The sequence below is a fragment of the Rhinopithecus roxellana genome, chromosome 16, assembly GCF_007565055.1.
Source record: "Rhinopithecus roxellana isolate Shanxi Qingling chromosome 16, ASM756505v1, whole genome shotgun sequence".
In the NCBI taxonomy this organism is placed as follows: Eukaryota; Metazoa; Chordata; class Mammalia; order Primates; family Cercopithecidae; genus Rhinopithecus; species Rhinopithecus roxellana.
In genome coordinates, this window is record NC_044564.1 from 78,693,895 (window position 1) to 78,710,102 (window position 16,208).

Below are 16,208 nucleotides of genomic sequence, written 5' to 3' on the forward strand. Positions count from 1 at the left end.
AGAGTTCTGTAAGTTTGGCAAAGTTTACAGCGTTCTGTATTGGAATCACAGACTACTATAGCTGAAAGAAATCTTACATATTGGCTACAATTTATTTCCCTCATTTTACAGTTACTTGCCTAGATAACACAGCTGGTTAGGCAGAATCAGACCCTTCTGCTCTTAACTCTCACGTTCTTTTCATTGTATCACAAAGCATTTAAAAATAATTATTAAATATCAAATATGTCAATATGTTGACTATGAGTTCCTACTGATATACTTCACTGTTTTATTTGAATAATATAAAGAAAATATAAACACATCTAAAGATGAAGTTTTAAGTTAAAATATATTTGCCTTTTAAAGAATTAAGCAGATACAATCAAGGAAAAGTATCCATAACTGACCTCTTCCTGTTTTTTATGATGGACTAGAATTGAGAATTTTTAAAGTTTTTAGGCTGCCCAAATATTTGGCCCAAATTACAGGTTCACCTCTGCTTTATCTACCTTGAAAATGGCATTGAAAAATGGTGATTTTATTACAATTTGTATTACTGTCCAAATGGTTCAGAGTACCTTTAATCAGGTAACAAATCCTAAGATCTAACGTTTTGCTGAAAATAAGTTTTGGCCAAAAGATTTATAAGGAAAGAACATATTGCCTGATTAACTTGAGGAATGAATAGTGTTCAACAAAAAGAAGTGTGGATTTTGAGTGATTTTTCATAATTGAAATGTTACTGGTAACCTGTTGATAGACTTTTAGGATATATCTGTGTGGATTAGTAGGAACATCTAAAAGTGAACCAAAGCTTAGTTTGAGGTATCTGCTCATTAACACAGAAGACATATTATCAGTTGCCACCCAGCATTCAAGATTTGAGGGGCCAGTCTCTGTGGTGTGTGCCTGTGGTCCCAGCTACTCAGGAGACTAAGGTGGGAGAGATAGCCTGAGCACAGGAACTTGAGGCCAGCCTGGGCAACATAGCAAAAACCTCGTCTCTAAAAAAATAAAAATAAAAAGGATTGAAGTCAAGTTCTTCATCAAGTATCGGGATTGCTTGACAGTGAATACAAAATTCAGCTGCCAATTTTTTTGTTTTAATTACTAATTAAATATTGCCTAAAAATGTTCCTCACCTTAACAAAAGGAAGGAATTGGGCATAAAAACAAGCAGCACCCATGTCTTTATTAACCAGTTGACTACATGATAAAAATCTATATTGTAACATCTCTAGGTTTAAGATTTTTTTTTTTTTTTTTTTTTTTTTTTGAGACAGAGTCTCACTCTGTCGCCCAGGCTGGAGAGCAGTGGCATGATCTCGGCTCACTGCAAGCTCATCTCCCCGGTTCACACCATTCTCCTGCCTCAGCCTCCTAAGTAGCTGGGACTATAGGTGCCCGTCACCACACCCAGCTAATTACTTTTTTGTATTTTTAGTAGAGACGGGGTTTCACCGTGTTAGCCAGGATGGTCTTGATCTCCTGACCTCATGATCCGCCCGCCTTGGCCTCCCAAACTGCTGGGATTACAGGCATGAGCCACCGCACCTGGCCTCTAGGTTTAAGATTTGAGTAAGACTGAGAACCTTATAGGCATTCAATAAATACCTCTGAGCTGATTATTTAAATGGTAGCATCAGATAGATACATGGTATTTTCCCATTACTTAGGTACTTCTAAAGCAAATATTCCCATTCTCTAAAGCCATTTATTTTCAAAAAGCTCTCAAGTATTTCAACATTTTAAAAGAAGAAGATAAAAAGTTGATTTTCCAAGGTAGGGAATTAAGAAGACTCTAATTTGTTCTGTTCATTCTACCTCACACATATCCACTCCAGTCAAATGTCCTGTAAACCATTCTGCATAGAGTAGAACAGACACACAATGCTTCATGAAGGTGGAGACTTTAATCATCTACAAAGCCCTCAGGCCTTTTTTACCTTATATGTTTAATCATACAGATGCCATCTACAGTATTTTGTAATTAGTAAGCAGCAATAAAGTTTATTCCGTACTACTTTAGCATATTAACTATTACTTTAAGTTGAAATAGAAAAATTGTATCAATGTCTTTTCGTCTTGAAGTAATAGCAATGAAACTCATAACTCAAATCTGTTTACCAGTCTAAGAGAAGCATTTAAAATCATTAGGCTTCTTCTATGCTTTATTAGAAATATTTACGGAGGGGAAAAAATGGTAGAATTATTCCAAGGCATGTTCAGGAACAACAACAACAAAAAGAATTTATAACTGCAATTCCAACGTTTCATAAATGTCCTCTATTTCCATTTTAAAATCCTTAAAAAAATTAACATAATTAAAGCAGCTAAATAAAATACAATCCCTGCAACTTTTATATATAAGGAAAATCCTCATATAGTATCAGTAGACCACGGCTGATAAATAAAATACAATGTATTCGTTATCAAATATAGAAACAACAGTTCGAGATTTATGTTTTTTGAAAAAATTAATTTATTTTAAGTTAAGGATCTCTATGTAAATTTATTTTGGTATCAAACAACTGCAATTAGTGATGGGGGGATAAAAGCATCCATAATTGTGGAAGGATGGTAATTTATTTACAAAAACTATACAAAATTAGATTAATTATAACAACTTATCAAAGGTTCCTGAAATCAATTTTGCTTTTGAAAAAGTATCAAAAGTCTTCAGGTCCAGAATGACAGCATTTTATTATTTCTGATTCATGAAATTATAGCACATCAGATCTTTAAGCAACTACATCAGATAAAATCCTAGATAATAAAATATTCTCCATTTCCTGACAGCTTGGAATGTAAATGAAAACTTGCTCCATTTTTATTAAAGAAAAAAATCTAGAATAATGCATCCAGTGGTATCAAATACCTGTTAGAATGGCTTGTCTGCTATAATTAAACATGGGCAATTAGTTCCACATTGTTAAAACATTGCCTTAATTCCTTCCTTTAATAAAAAGTTTTTCTCAGTCATTTCAGAGCTCTGTTACTCAGTTTTAACTAGGAAATTTGCATCTACATAAGGAATCTTCAAAATAGTATATATTTAAAAAGTGCATATAAGCAAAACTAAATTTCTCAAATTGTTAACAAATTTAAAGCAATAATTTAATATTGTATTGTAAAATATAAGTAGCCTTAACAAAAACATGCTTGGTCAATCTTTTGCTTTTAGGTTTGGTGCCCAAACATTTAAAAATAAAGAAAAAACTACCATGACTCTTTGCTAATGGCTTTTAAGATTTGCAGACACAGCTAAATACTCATCTAACAAAGTATCCAGGCTATCCAGCTATACTGCCATGAATTCATAAGACACTAACACACATCTATAATATAAAAGTAGTCAAAAAAATAAAAAATAAAAAGAAACAGCCACAGGTATTTTAGGGCTAAAATAAGTTGACCTAATAAGGGTTACATGAGAAATAACATATAAGACCCCAAATAAATTTTAGATACAAAATTAAATGATGTGACTTTGTTCAAACACACCTAAAATTCAAACTCAAGTTAAATACCTACGCTGGCTTTTTTATATCACCAGCTTTCATTAGGGCCTTAATCGCTCTTGCCCTCATCTCAAGTTCTAGCAGCTCCAGCTGCTGTGCAGAAGGTTGAACATCTTCTGGTGGAGGAACAGCCAAGGTGGCTGCTTTGGGTTCATTTGGGCTAGACTCTGCCAGTCCTAGAATCTCATTCACACTTTTCTCAATGTCTTTCTCCAGGTCATCTATCTGACCAGCTTCACTTTGGACTGTATTTTCTGGTGCCTCGGGAGCAGCTGCTTCTTCATTGCATGGGCCTTCTATGTCGCTGTCATAAGCATCTGCATTTATACTGAGTACATCACTATCTTCCCCTTTTCCTGTAACAAAAAAAGGAGAAAGATCCATGTTAACCTAAATACCATGGGTCAAAATTTCCTTACTGTTTATAATTTAAAAATCGCTTTGATCCCACCTCCCACTATGGAGTCCCAAACACATTCCATAATCCCCATGCCACCCTCTTTTCCCAGCTCCTCAATCTTCAAAGCAGATCTAATGCAATGTGAATTCAAATGTATTTTTCATTCTAATTTAGAACATGGGAACATTAAGAAATGTATTCCATCATATGGAGTGCCCATGATCTCTTTTCCTAATTAAAATGTCATAACATTTTATATCACAGTAAAGCTTCTGCACTACAAAATGAAAGCTGACACTGGAAATCCTCTGGATAGAATATGGCTTATTATTCAAGTAGTAAAATTTCATTCTAGAAGGTGTTTAAAATACTTTGCTTTATAAACTACAAAAAAGAAAAAGTATCATCAGCAAGCAGTACAACATGTGCACTGCAACTATCCCAATCTTTTCATATGCTTTTTCAAACACTGTGTTCCAAATCAATAAATTAAAGAATGCCTAAGGCCATTTTCCAAGGTAAAATGTTTTAATGATGAGGATTTTAATTAACAAAGTTAGTACACCATAATTTTTAAAAATGCATTTGTTATAAAACTTCTATAACAGATTATGGCTCTTCACCACCTTGTTCTTGGCATTGAACAATACTCAATTCCAGGCATCATTTGCAACTTTGAGTACTCACTTATATCCCCAATTAATTTATCTTTTAAATATTGAATTTTTTTTTTAAAAAGTCATGATCCCCAAAATGTTAGCTCTCCCTACTACAAGAAAGCTTTGATAGTGCTTTCCTTACAGTAGGGAAAGCTTCTTTACAAAACATAGATTGACAGATGGTAAATTCTGGTAACAGACTGTACAGGAAGGACATAAACAATTATACTCCATTGGTTTTATAATAGATGATTTACTGACCTTCAGTAATCCTCCTACATGCTTATAATTCAAAAACCACCCCCATTCCAAAATTAAAGTGGAAAATAAAACAAAAAATCATTTTTGTGTCCATAAATAGAACTTGCAAAAAAAGATCATTTTATTTGATGGCAAAGAACATTTTATATATGTCCACAAAGCAACAAATATTTCCAAACAGAAAAAAAAAAAAAAACTACAGAAAATTGAATATAACCTTTTAAGAAGCAATATTTTATATAAGTATTCTAACTTGAGACTAAGATTTAAGAAAATAAGGCCGGTTGTGGTGGCTCATGCTTGTAAATCCCAGCACTTTGGGAGGCCGAGGTGGGCAGATCACCTGAGGTTGGGAGTTTGAGACAATCCTGACCAACATGGAGAAACCCCGTCTCTACTAAAAATACAAAATCAGCCGGGTGCAGTGGCGCATGCCTGTAATCCCAGCTACTCGGGAGGTTGAGGCAGGAGAATCACTTGAACTCAGGAGGCGGAAGTTGTGGTGAGCCAAGATCGTGCCATTGCACTACAGCCCAGGCAACAAGGGTGAAACTTTGTCTCAAAAAAAAAAAAAAGAAAAGAAAAGAAGTGCTAAGTTGTTCACAGTCTCAAAAAATTAATTTTAGTGTCTACCAGGCTATACCTAAAATTTAGAGTGTGTAGTCAGATTCTGAATAAGAAACTATAGGCTGTATAAAATACTTTAAAGACAAATTTTTGAAAAATGTGACTTGTTTTTCAGACTAGTGGTTGTTGCGAGATAATGAATGAAGAGCTGAGTAATATAATAAGGGGGTGGAGAAGAAGTAAACTGGTAGTTGATTCAGAGGCTTGATCAGACTCAGGTTCAATTTTCTGGTAAGAATATTTAGAAGTGACATTGTATACTTCCAGTACATAATATATAATTGCTTTTCTTTTTGTGATCATGTCAGTATCCACTGGGATTGGGTATTTTCTATAATGGCTGATGAGAATACTCTTGATTCCCTAAACCTAACCATTGTAATGCTTTTGTTTGTAATCTAGTTTTCTTCCTGTGGAAACTTTCAGGAATTTCTTTTTATCCTTGAATTCTATTTCACAGGATGTGTCTTAGGTTTGATGTTCTACACTTGGCAAGCCCTTTCAGGGTGAAGGCCTTCTTCACCTTCTATCAGATTTTATCCAGATTATTTCTTTATTTTCCCTTTCCACTGTCTACTTTCTTGCTTTCTAATTTACTCTGTCACTTTATCAAGTCCCTGCTCAAATGGTACCTTATCAGATCACGGTGATCACTCGCTGTGAAAGTGTCATTCTACTACTATCTTCTTATCTTGTTTTATTTTTTCTTCATTGCACCTGACATTTTTATGTATTTTTACTCTCTCTACTACTCCAATGTAGGGCAGAGATTTTTGTTGTTCACTGCTGTTTCCTTGGTGCTTAAAACAGTGTCTTGTACACAGTAGGTGCTCAGTAATATTTGTTGAATTATAGTCAGTTCATGTTGGACTTCATGAGTTGTTCATCTCTTAACTTTTATTGCACATTTAAAAATATTTTTTCCTGGATTTTGAGATATTTCCTTAACATTATCTCCCAGCAAATGCTGAATATTTGCTTTTTCGGTCACCCAGGTTGGAAGGCAGTGGCGCAATCTCTGCTCACTGCAACCTCCACCTCCAGGGTTCAAGCGATTCTCCTGCCTCAGCCTCCTGAGTAGCTGGGATTACAGGTGCGCGCCACCACACTTGGTTACTTTTTGTATTTTTAATAGAGACAGGATTTCCCCATGTTGGTCAGGCTGGTCTCGAACTCCCGACCTCGTGATCCACCCGCCTTGGCCTCCCAAAGTGCTGGGATTACAGGTGTGAGCCACCATGCCTGGCCGATATCTGTATTTTTAAATTCTAACAATTCTTGGTCTCTGGCTTGTTTTCATTGCACCCTGTTTTATGGCTGTAGTGTCCACATTAGTCTCTCTAATAAGGATATTAAATGGACTGTCTTCTTCCCCTTTCTTCAAAAGATTATCTTCTGATCCCTGGATTTTATTTCTTTTGTTTATCTTGGTCCTTCATTTGTTTTAGCTATGTTTTTCTGGTAGCTGGTTTGGTTTTTTTCAGCAGTTGTTTATTTCTCTAACAGATCTTTTTTTTTTTGATGTAAAGTGGATGAGGGGTAGGCCTCTCAGAGTAGAGTGCTTGGATGCAGGGAAAGGAGGACGAGTTCAGTTGGCTTAATTATTCAAAATGAATTTAATTTTAATTGCCATGTTGTTTGTTCCACAGCCAATTCTTTCTCGCTTCCAAGACTCTCTAAGAAAGAGTTACACTTATCGGCCAGGCCCGGTGGCTCACGTCTGTAATCCCAGCACTTTGGGAGGCCGAGGCGGGTGGATCACGAGGTCAGGAGTTCAAGACTCGCCTGGCCAAGATCGTGAAACCCCATCTCTACTAAAAATACAAAAATTAGCAGAGCGTGCTGGCAGGTGACTGTAATCCCAGCTACTCAGGAGGCTGAGGCAGAGATTGCAGTGAGACAAGATTGTGCCACTGCACTCCAGCCTGGGTGACAGAGCGAGACGCTGTCTCAAAAAAAAAAAAAAAAAAAAAGAGTTACACTTATCTATGGTGTCTTTGGCTGTGATTTTCCTTTCTTTTGTCACTTTGATCCTGTCTACTTACATTTTGTGAAAACCATAACATTTCTTGTCTTTACATTATATCTTTTTTTGTTATACTATAAATTCATTTTTTCTTTTAATGCTTTTTACAGTTCATTCTTCTAAAAGGTTGAAGAAATACATGTTGACAGAGCAAAATGGGAAAATTAATTTTTCTTCTTTTTTTTTTGAGACAGAGGTTTGCTCCTATTGCCCAGGCTGGAGTGCAATGGCACAATTTCGGCTCACCACAACTTCTACCTTCCAGGTTCAAGCAATTCTCTTGCCTCAGCCTCCTGAGTAGCTGGGATTACAGGCATGCACCACCACGCTTGGCTAATTTTCTATTTTTAGTAGAGACAGGGTTTCTCCACGTTGGTCAGACTGGTCTCAAACTCCCGACCTCAGGTGATCTGCCCTCCTCGGCCTCCCAAAGTGCTATAATTACAGGAGTGAGCCACTGCGCCTGGCCAATTTTTCTTCTTCTTTTATTCCCCTTCCCAGAAGTAATCACTGTTAATAATTTAGAATACTTATTTTAACAAAAACATAATTATCACTCTTTGTCTTACTTTTTTGACTTAACAATATAACTTGGTCATGTTTTTTTCACCTTAGCAATGTACTAGTTTTTTTATAGACAGATAAAAATCTTCATTTTTACTAGTAAGTAAAAAGTAATTATTTTGTTTTAATTTACATTTATCTGATTAGAAATTAGGTTGAGCATTCTTTTCCACATGTGTATTGCCTTCTGTATTTCCAGTTTTGTGAAATATCTGACTTGTTTCTACCCTTTGCCTATGCTTTTGTTTCTTAACAATACCTAGATTCTATATATTCTTATATTTGCCCTTTTTAAAAACAAATTTGCTATTTTTTTGTAGTTTTCCTGTCTTATAAGTTTATTTGTGGCATTTTTTTCTCAGAAATATTAACATTTAGCTAAATCTGTTGATTTTTTTTCCTTTGTTTATTCCCCATTTTGTGGTTTACTTTGGAAGGACTGCTGTTAGTTCTGTCATCAGTTAATTTACAACTTATGTTATTATTTTAAATATCTCTCTTCCGTCTATTATTTTAAATATACCTCATTCCGGTAGGGATGGGAAGTAGATACGTATGTTCAATTTGCTGTCTTTAGCAGAAATTCATACCAGTATCTAAATAATCCATGTTCTACAGTTTGTCTTGGCTTAATTTAATAATTCACTATCAAGAGGTTTCACAAGCATATCACTCAAAACACTAGATATACTTTCACCTTATGCATAAGAACTGTTTCTGATAAGCTGAATTATTATCAACTAGAATATTCGTAAGTCCTATCAAGGTTTAAATACGTTAGCATAATTTAAAAGTTCCCTTTATTTTTATACCTCAAAATGTTTGTGATGTGATTAATAGTTCTTATACGTGGCCAGGCGCAGTGGCTCACGCCTGTAATCCCAGCACTTTGGGAGGCTGAGATGGGCGGATCACGAGGTCAGGAGATTGAGACCATTCTGGCTAATACAGTGAAACCCCGTCTCTACTAACAAATACAAAAAAGATTAGCTGGGAGTGGTGGCGGGCGCCTGTAGTACCAGCTACTTGGGAGGCTGAGGCAGGAGAATGGCGTAAACCCAGGAGGTGGAGCTTGCAGGGAGCCAAGATTGCGCCACTGCACTCCAGCCTGGGTGATAGAGTGAGACTCTGTCTCAAAAAAAAAAAAAAAAAAACCAAAAAATCTCTTATATGTTTGTTTACTTTCATTGGACATTCTATTTAAAACTTTTATTTTAACAGAAAGCAAACCTATGCCACACAGTATTTTCTTTTATCTAATTTAGAGAATCCCACAGCTCTCACACATTGAGGTTTGTCATAGATGATAATAAAAACAGTGGTACTACATTTTAGTTTTTTATATTATGTGGCACACTCCTTTTTATTTACATTAGGAGTCTATTACTTTTAGAGTGATTGGGTCTTACATTGTTTATTTTTTCTCCTTGCTAATAAAATGTTTACAGAATGTTGGCTGTTCTATTTAGCTGCCAAATATGTTGCCTTTATGGTTTTATCCCATATTCACAACTATGCCTCACTGAATAACATAAACATATATTCCTCTGAAAAATTATTCCATTTATTTATGTGTCAGCGATGAATCTGAGTAGTGATTGATTCATTTTGCTGTCTAGACATGAAGTTTAGATGGATTAGTTTATTTTAAAAATCTTTAGTACGTTGGTGCAGAGTTTGAGATATGAATCAAGTTGGTAGGACTGAAGTTAGCAGGAAACAAAAGAGAAACAGTGAAAGTATACAGGCTAGATGACAGTGTAATACAACAAAAGTACATTGGTGAGTAGCTAGCCAGAGGGTCAACCATAAGGGACTGAATGCATGATAAGGCCCTTTATTTCCCTGAGAAATCTTTTACGTCTTTGTCTTCCTATAACTATTGCCCAGCCAAGCTCTTAAACTACTTTACTCCTTTCTCATAAGCTATTTGCTCCATTTCTTCATTTGTACTGTTTTTCTCTCAAGCACCCTAAATGGTATGTGGTATTTCATGGGTTACCCATCTTAGTGAAGGAGCACAGTCAATGTAAGGAATGTATCATATCTTCTTGTTTCTTTGTGTATTGTTTAAAGTTAACTTTAGTTCTTTTGCTGCTCTATAACATCAGTAACTTAGATCTAAGTTTTACTTGCTCTCTTTCCTGTGCCACTTTGATTATGTCTCTAGTTAATAGCATGAATTTTTATTCTTGTTTTTTTTTTTTTTTTTTTGAGACGGAGTCTCGCTCTGTCACCCAGGCTGGAGTGCAGTGGCCAGATCTCAGCTCACTGCAAGCTCCGCCTCCCGGGTTCACGCCATTCTCCTGCCTCAGCCTCCCGAGTAGCTGGGACTACAGGCGCCGCCACCTCGCCCGGCTAGTTTTTTGTATTTTTAGTAGAGATGGGGTTTCACCGTGTTAGCCAGAGATGGTCTCGATCTCCTGACCTCGTGATCCACCCGTCTCGGCCTCCCAAAGTGCTGGGATTACAGGCTTGAGCCACCGCGCCCAGCCTATTCTTGTTATTTTTAATTGCATTTTTTATATTTTACCTCAGACCCAACTGTCTTTTATTTTTCTTGGTGGATTTCAATAATGTTAGTTTAACATCATGCATACATCAAAACTGTTTTGATTTCCTTTTTTTCCTTTAGGTATTTTTTAAAAAGCTTAAATTAAGTAGGCTTAAAGTACTAGCAGTGACCCAAACACATCTTTAGTTCACAAACATATTTTTGACATTTTGCCACAGACCATGTTATATGATTACTTCTAATAGTAAAACAATTTTTGTTTTTGAGATGGAGTCTCGCTCTGTCGCCCAGGCTGGAGTGTAGTGGCGTGATCTCGGCTCACCACAAGCTCCGCCTCCCAGGTTCACGCCATTCTCCTGCCTCAGCCTCCCAATGTAGCTGGGACTACAGGTGCCCGCCAACACACCCGGCTAATTTTTTGCATTTTTAGTAGCAACGAGGTTTCACCGTGTTAGCCAGGATGGTCTTGATCTCTGTGATCCACCTGCCTCGGCCTCCCAAAGTGCTGGGGTTACGGGCGTGAGCCACCACACCCAGCTAGTAAAACAATTTTTGAACAAAACTTTGTGAAAACTTATGTTAATGCTTTACTGAAATAGGTATCACATTACCTGTTATATTTCTTACTACTGACTATACTTTATTTGAAGGAGTAGAAATAATTTACCTCACTTCTTCCTGAAAACTCTCTCTCACACACATACACACACGTATGTGGGCAGAGTGGGGATTGGAAAGACAGAACATGACTACTCCCCAAAATTTTGAGATCTCTGAATGAGTTATTTGGGGATGAAGTTAATTCTTTAGAAAGAATGTACAAGTTTTACCTCTTCTATTTGAAGATCATAATTGATAGGGAAAACCCTGTAATTCCCTAATACAAAAAATGAGAGTAAATTATCTTTGGAAATGTATTAATAAGTTTGCAGATGATGCTTTAAAAAATGAGTTACTGACTCTACTGGAATGATGAAAATTAAGAAATACTGAAAACACTTGAAGTATAAAGCTCTTCCAATAATTTGCCATGTTCTATTGTACGAGTCACTTAACATATACTAAATTATTTCAGATGTATAAAAAGTTTTGGCATCTATGATGCAGTTATAATGGACAGATGAAACCTACGAAGGCATTCAGCAACACTGTGTTATGGAGAACTTGGCTTTGGTTTTTTTTTCTGTGTAGTGTATTAAACCACTGATTTAGATTTAAGTGCATTAGGTTGACCATCATTTATAAAATTTAATCGTGGCATAACTGATTTCTAAAGACAAAGAAAAAATGCAAATGATTTAGTAGAGAAAACCTGTCTAGTATTCTGTTGAACCGTCACTGAACTTCCAAATAACATGAATATCCACCAGCCTGTAAACTTGACTTTTAAGACTCACAAATCCATTAACTATCCCCTTCAGAGATTATTCCAAGAATCAAATAAATATTCACTAAGTACCTTTTACACATGCCATGATGGTGCTGTAAAGGCCTCAGAAGTAGGTCTTGCAAAATGTCAGAGTGACAAAACATTTGTGGCATGATTAAGACACAGGTTTTGCCTTCACATTTTGCTTAATGTATGGCATTATACTTTCACATACCAAATTATGTAATATAAAATATAACAGAATTTCAGAGTATACAAGGCAACAGGCAAAAATCAGGGAGACATTCATAGATACATGACATGAGACAGGTCTTTAAGAATGGGTAAAATCTACTAGGTGATATTAACAGAAGAGGAAACTCCAAAAATGGGCACAAGTAAAATGCTAGATGTAAGCTCAGTACAGAGGTATGTGAGCCTGACAGAATAAAATGCACAAGTGGGAATATATAAAAAAAGGCAGTATCCAAAATTATTGTCTCTGAAGACATCACCATTCTAGGACAAAAAGTACAATACAGACTCCCTGCTTGTCTTTTACAATGGATCAGATAAGTGGATATTTTTGGTCTTGCATTAGGGCACAGTAACAGGCTGACATAAGCAAGTCCTGACTATAATCTTTTGTCGAGTAAACTGAAAGTAAATAAAAAATTGTTTAAAATAGCATTTATCATTTCTCCTACCACTGATTAAACAGGGTTCTGAAAGAATAAAAGTTTGATATCAAAAATGAAAATACCTAAAAGGGAAAAATGAAGGCAGAATAGTTGTCTCAATTTCCAAGCACTGGAGCTTGGAAGCAAGCAACTTTTCCCCTTGAGATTTCTTGAAACTTATACTCATTCAAAAGGGCATCACACTCAAATACTTTCTGTTAGTAATATCTCAGTGCTCCACAATCTACCCATCCTAGGAAAGTGTGCTCGAACTCACTGTCTACTTCACAAACTACCATGTTTCTTGTGGCTTGTTTAAATATAAGCTCAGAAAGAGACACTAGAGACTTGATTCTTAATTTAGATAATGTAAAATTATTTTTAAATTAAATTTTTTTTGAGACAGGGTCTCACTCTGTCACCCAAGCTGGAGTGCGGTGGCGCAATCATGGCTCACTGCAATGTCTGCCTCCTGGGCTGAAGCAATCCTCCCATCTCAGTCTCCCAGGGCTCATGCCCGTAATCCAGCACTTTGGGAGGCCAAGAGAGATGGATCACTTGAGGTCAGGAGTTTTGAGACCAGCCTAGCCAACATGGTGAAACCCCGTCTCTATTAAAAATACAAAAATTAGCTGGGCGTGGTGGTGTGTACCTGTAATTCCAACTACTCAGGAGAAGGAGGCAGGAGAATTGCTTGAACCCGGGAGGCAGAGGTTGCAGTGAGCTGAGATCACACCACTGCACTCCAGCGTGGCTGACAGAGAGAGGCTCTGTCTCAAAAACAAACCAAAAAAAGGGTATTGAGAGAAGAGGGGAGGTGAGCAGAAGTAGGTTAGGGAAGGGAAGGCTTCATAGATATGGAAATAATCTTAAAAACAGTAGTTTGACATAAATAAGAGTACACTACTGGTGTAAATAAGTTTAGATCTCAGATTTGATATATTGGAACAGAGGTATTAACACTTGCAGTCACAACTGATAGGCTGTGAACTAGACATGTGCTAGATCAACACAGTCCTGGTTTTCAAAAGGTGACTTCTATAAGACTGTAGTACAGTAAACCTGACATCAATTCCCAGTGAAATTCTAGGTTTATTAGAAGGTTTATGAGCTCTGGGGGGGAAAAATTAGTATCAACTAGTTTAGACAGATCAGGTAACATTTGATCAGGAATCTAAATGATGCATGGAAGACCCATATGGTTATCTGAGGAGGAAGCACGCAGGCAGAAGGAACAGCAAAAGCAAAGCCCCTGACACAAGAGTGTCTGCAGTGCTAGAAGAAAGCAATGAGGCAGGAGCAGAGACAGCAAGGCAGAGAGTAACAGGGCACATCATGTTAAGGCTGTACTGGCCAAAGGAAAGATGGACTATGGATTTTGTGTAGAGGTGGGAAGCTATTAGAAGGCTTTGATAAGAACATTGACATGACCATTCGTACATTACAAAATAATCAGAGTGAAAGAGACTCCCATGAGCATGGATAGAAACAGGGGGATCAGGATGGAGATGAAGGAAAGGACTGAAGAATGATTCCAAGGTTCTTGGCCTGGACACTGAGAAGAATGTAACTGCTATTTATTAAGATGGGGACAGATGGTAGAAGCAGCAAGGTATTGTAGTTTTTATGTTTCTTGTTTTTTGGGTGGGTAGAGAGTCAGAGAGGGATCTAGAATTTATTCAGGTACACATAAACTTTAAGATGCTCACTGGACATTTAATAAGTAAACTGGATACACAAGTGTTAGAAGTCAGAATTGTAGAAATAAATTAGTAGCTGCCAGTCTTGAAACTACATAAGATCATCAGTTAGACAGGGTAGAAAAAAGTCAGTCCTGGGGCACTCATCCTTTAGAAGTCAGAAAAAGCCAGGAAAGCCTGTGTCAAGAAAGAGAAAATAACCAATGCTGTCATATGCCGCTGATGGGCCAAGATGAGAACTGAACAATGATGAGTGAAATGGCTGCTGGCAGTAATTCACCACAGAGGGGGACATTAATTAGGTGGAGAAATGAAGTATTTGCAGGTACCAAAAGGTAGCAGGATCAGGATTCAAACAGAGGGGCTGGTCTTGGCAGCACAAACAGTTCATCCATTTTAACAGGAGATAAGGGGAGTATATAGGTTCAGATACAGGTGAATATGAAAAAATTTATTTACATATCTGTTTTCCTTTATTAGACAAGTTCTTTCCAGATCAGGACATATTTATCTTTCCATCCTTAGTGCCTAGAACAAAAGAGTAAGTTTGTTGGATGAAGGGGTGAACTTCAAAATTTTAAGAGCTATTATTTAGAAGATGTATTAAACTCATTTTCTTCAAACCAAAGGGCACGGAGAAACCAATGAATACAAGTTACATAAAGGCATATTATGATTCAATATATAGAGACCCTTTTACCAATTAGAAACTGCCAGGTTGATAACTGAGGTGATGAGACAGACAACAATAACAGAAATAATTACAAGGGCTGATCCTTTTGAGCACTTAATATGTACTAAGCACTGCTCTAAAGCATTTTGTGTGTATTAATTCATTCAATCCTTACACTTACATAATGAAACAGGCACTCATATTTACTATCCTTATTTTATAAATGAGGAAGCTGAGGAACAGAGAGTTTAAGTAACTTGCCCGGGGTTCACATAGCTAAAGTAGCAAAACAAAATCAAACCCAAGTAAGTTTCCAAAACCTATGCACTTAAAACATTCTATACTATTTTCCAGAACCTAACAGATTCAAAATAACCACAGAAGCTTCACAAACTAGGATGCTGGGTTCAGCCGAATGTATCTTCTTCTTGTGCGTCCCTTAAATGATATATTTACAAAGTCTCACCTAAATAAATATAGTATGCACCAAACATACACCTAGAGTCTGTGTATTACATATGAATAACTAGTAAGAGAACAAAAAGACAAGCTACAGATTCAGAGAAAACATTTGTAAAACATATGTGACAAAGCACAGGTATCCAAAATACATAGCGAGCTCTTAAAACAACAATACGAAAACAACCCAGTTTTTAAAATGCACAAATGATCTGAAAAGGCAACTCACCAAATATATAAAATGGCAATTAGGTGAATGAAAGATGTTCAACATCATATATCATTAGGGAATTGCAAAAGAAAACAAGAGATTACTTATACGCCTATTAGAATGACCAAAATCCAAAACACTGAAACTACCAAATGCTGATGAGAATGTGGAGCAATGGGAACTCTCATTCATCATCAGTGGGAATGCAAAATTGTACACTTTGGAATACAGTTAAGCAATTTCTTACAAAACTAAACTTGGTATTTATCCAAATAGGTTGCAAAGTTATGTCCACACAAAAACCTGCACACTATTTTATTCGTAATTGCCAAAACTTGGAAGCAACCAAGATGTCATGGGTGAATGGATAAACTGTTGTACATTCATGCAATGGAAAATATTCAGCAATAAAACAAAATGTGCTATCAAGCCACACAAAGACATGGAGAAACTTCAAATACTGAGTGACAGAAACCAACCTGAAAAGGCTACACACTGTATGATTCAAAACTACAGAGATTCCAGGAAAAGCAAAACTATAGGGACTATAAAACGATCAGT

The 16,208-nt window shown here is 36.5% G+C and overlaps 1 protein-coding gene across 2 annotated transcripts in view; it reads right to left on the bottom strand.

The window, feature by feature from the left end:
• Positions 1 to 1,769: 1,769 nt before the first annotated feature.
• The window catches only part of CAAP1 (caspase activity and apoptosis inhibitor 1), a 53,203-nt gene continuing 38,764 nt past the window's right edge, over positions 1,770 to 16,208 (bottom strand). For both annotated transcript variants that reach the window (XM_010384465.2, XM_010384467.2), the window contains exon 6: positions 1,770 to 3,859. In XM_010384465.2, coding sequence (XP_010382767.1) covers positions 3,513 to 3,859 — 347 coding nt within the window. In that variant the 3' untranslated portion in view covers positions 1,770 to 3,512. The remainder of the gene's footprint in view (positions 3,860 to 16,208) is intronic.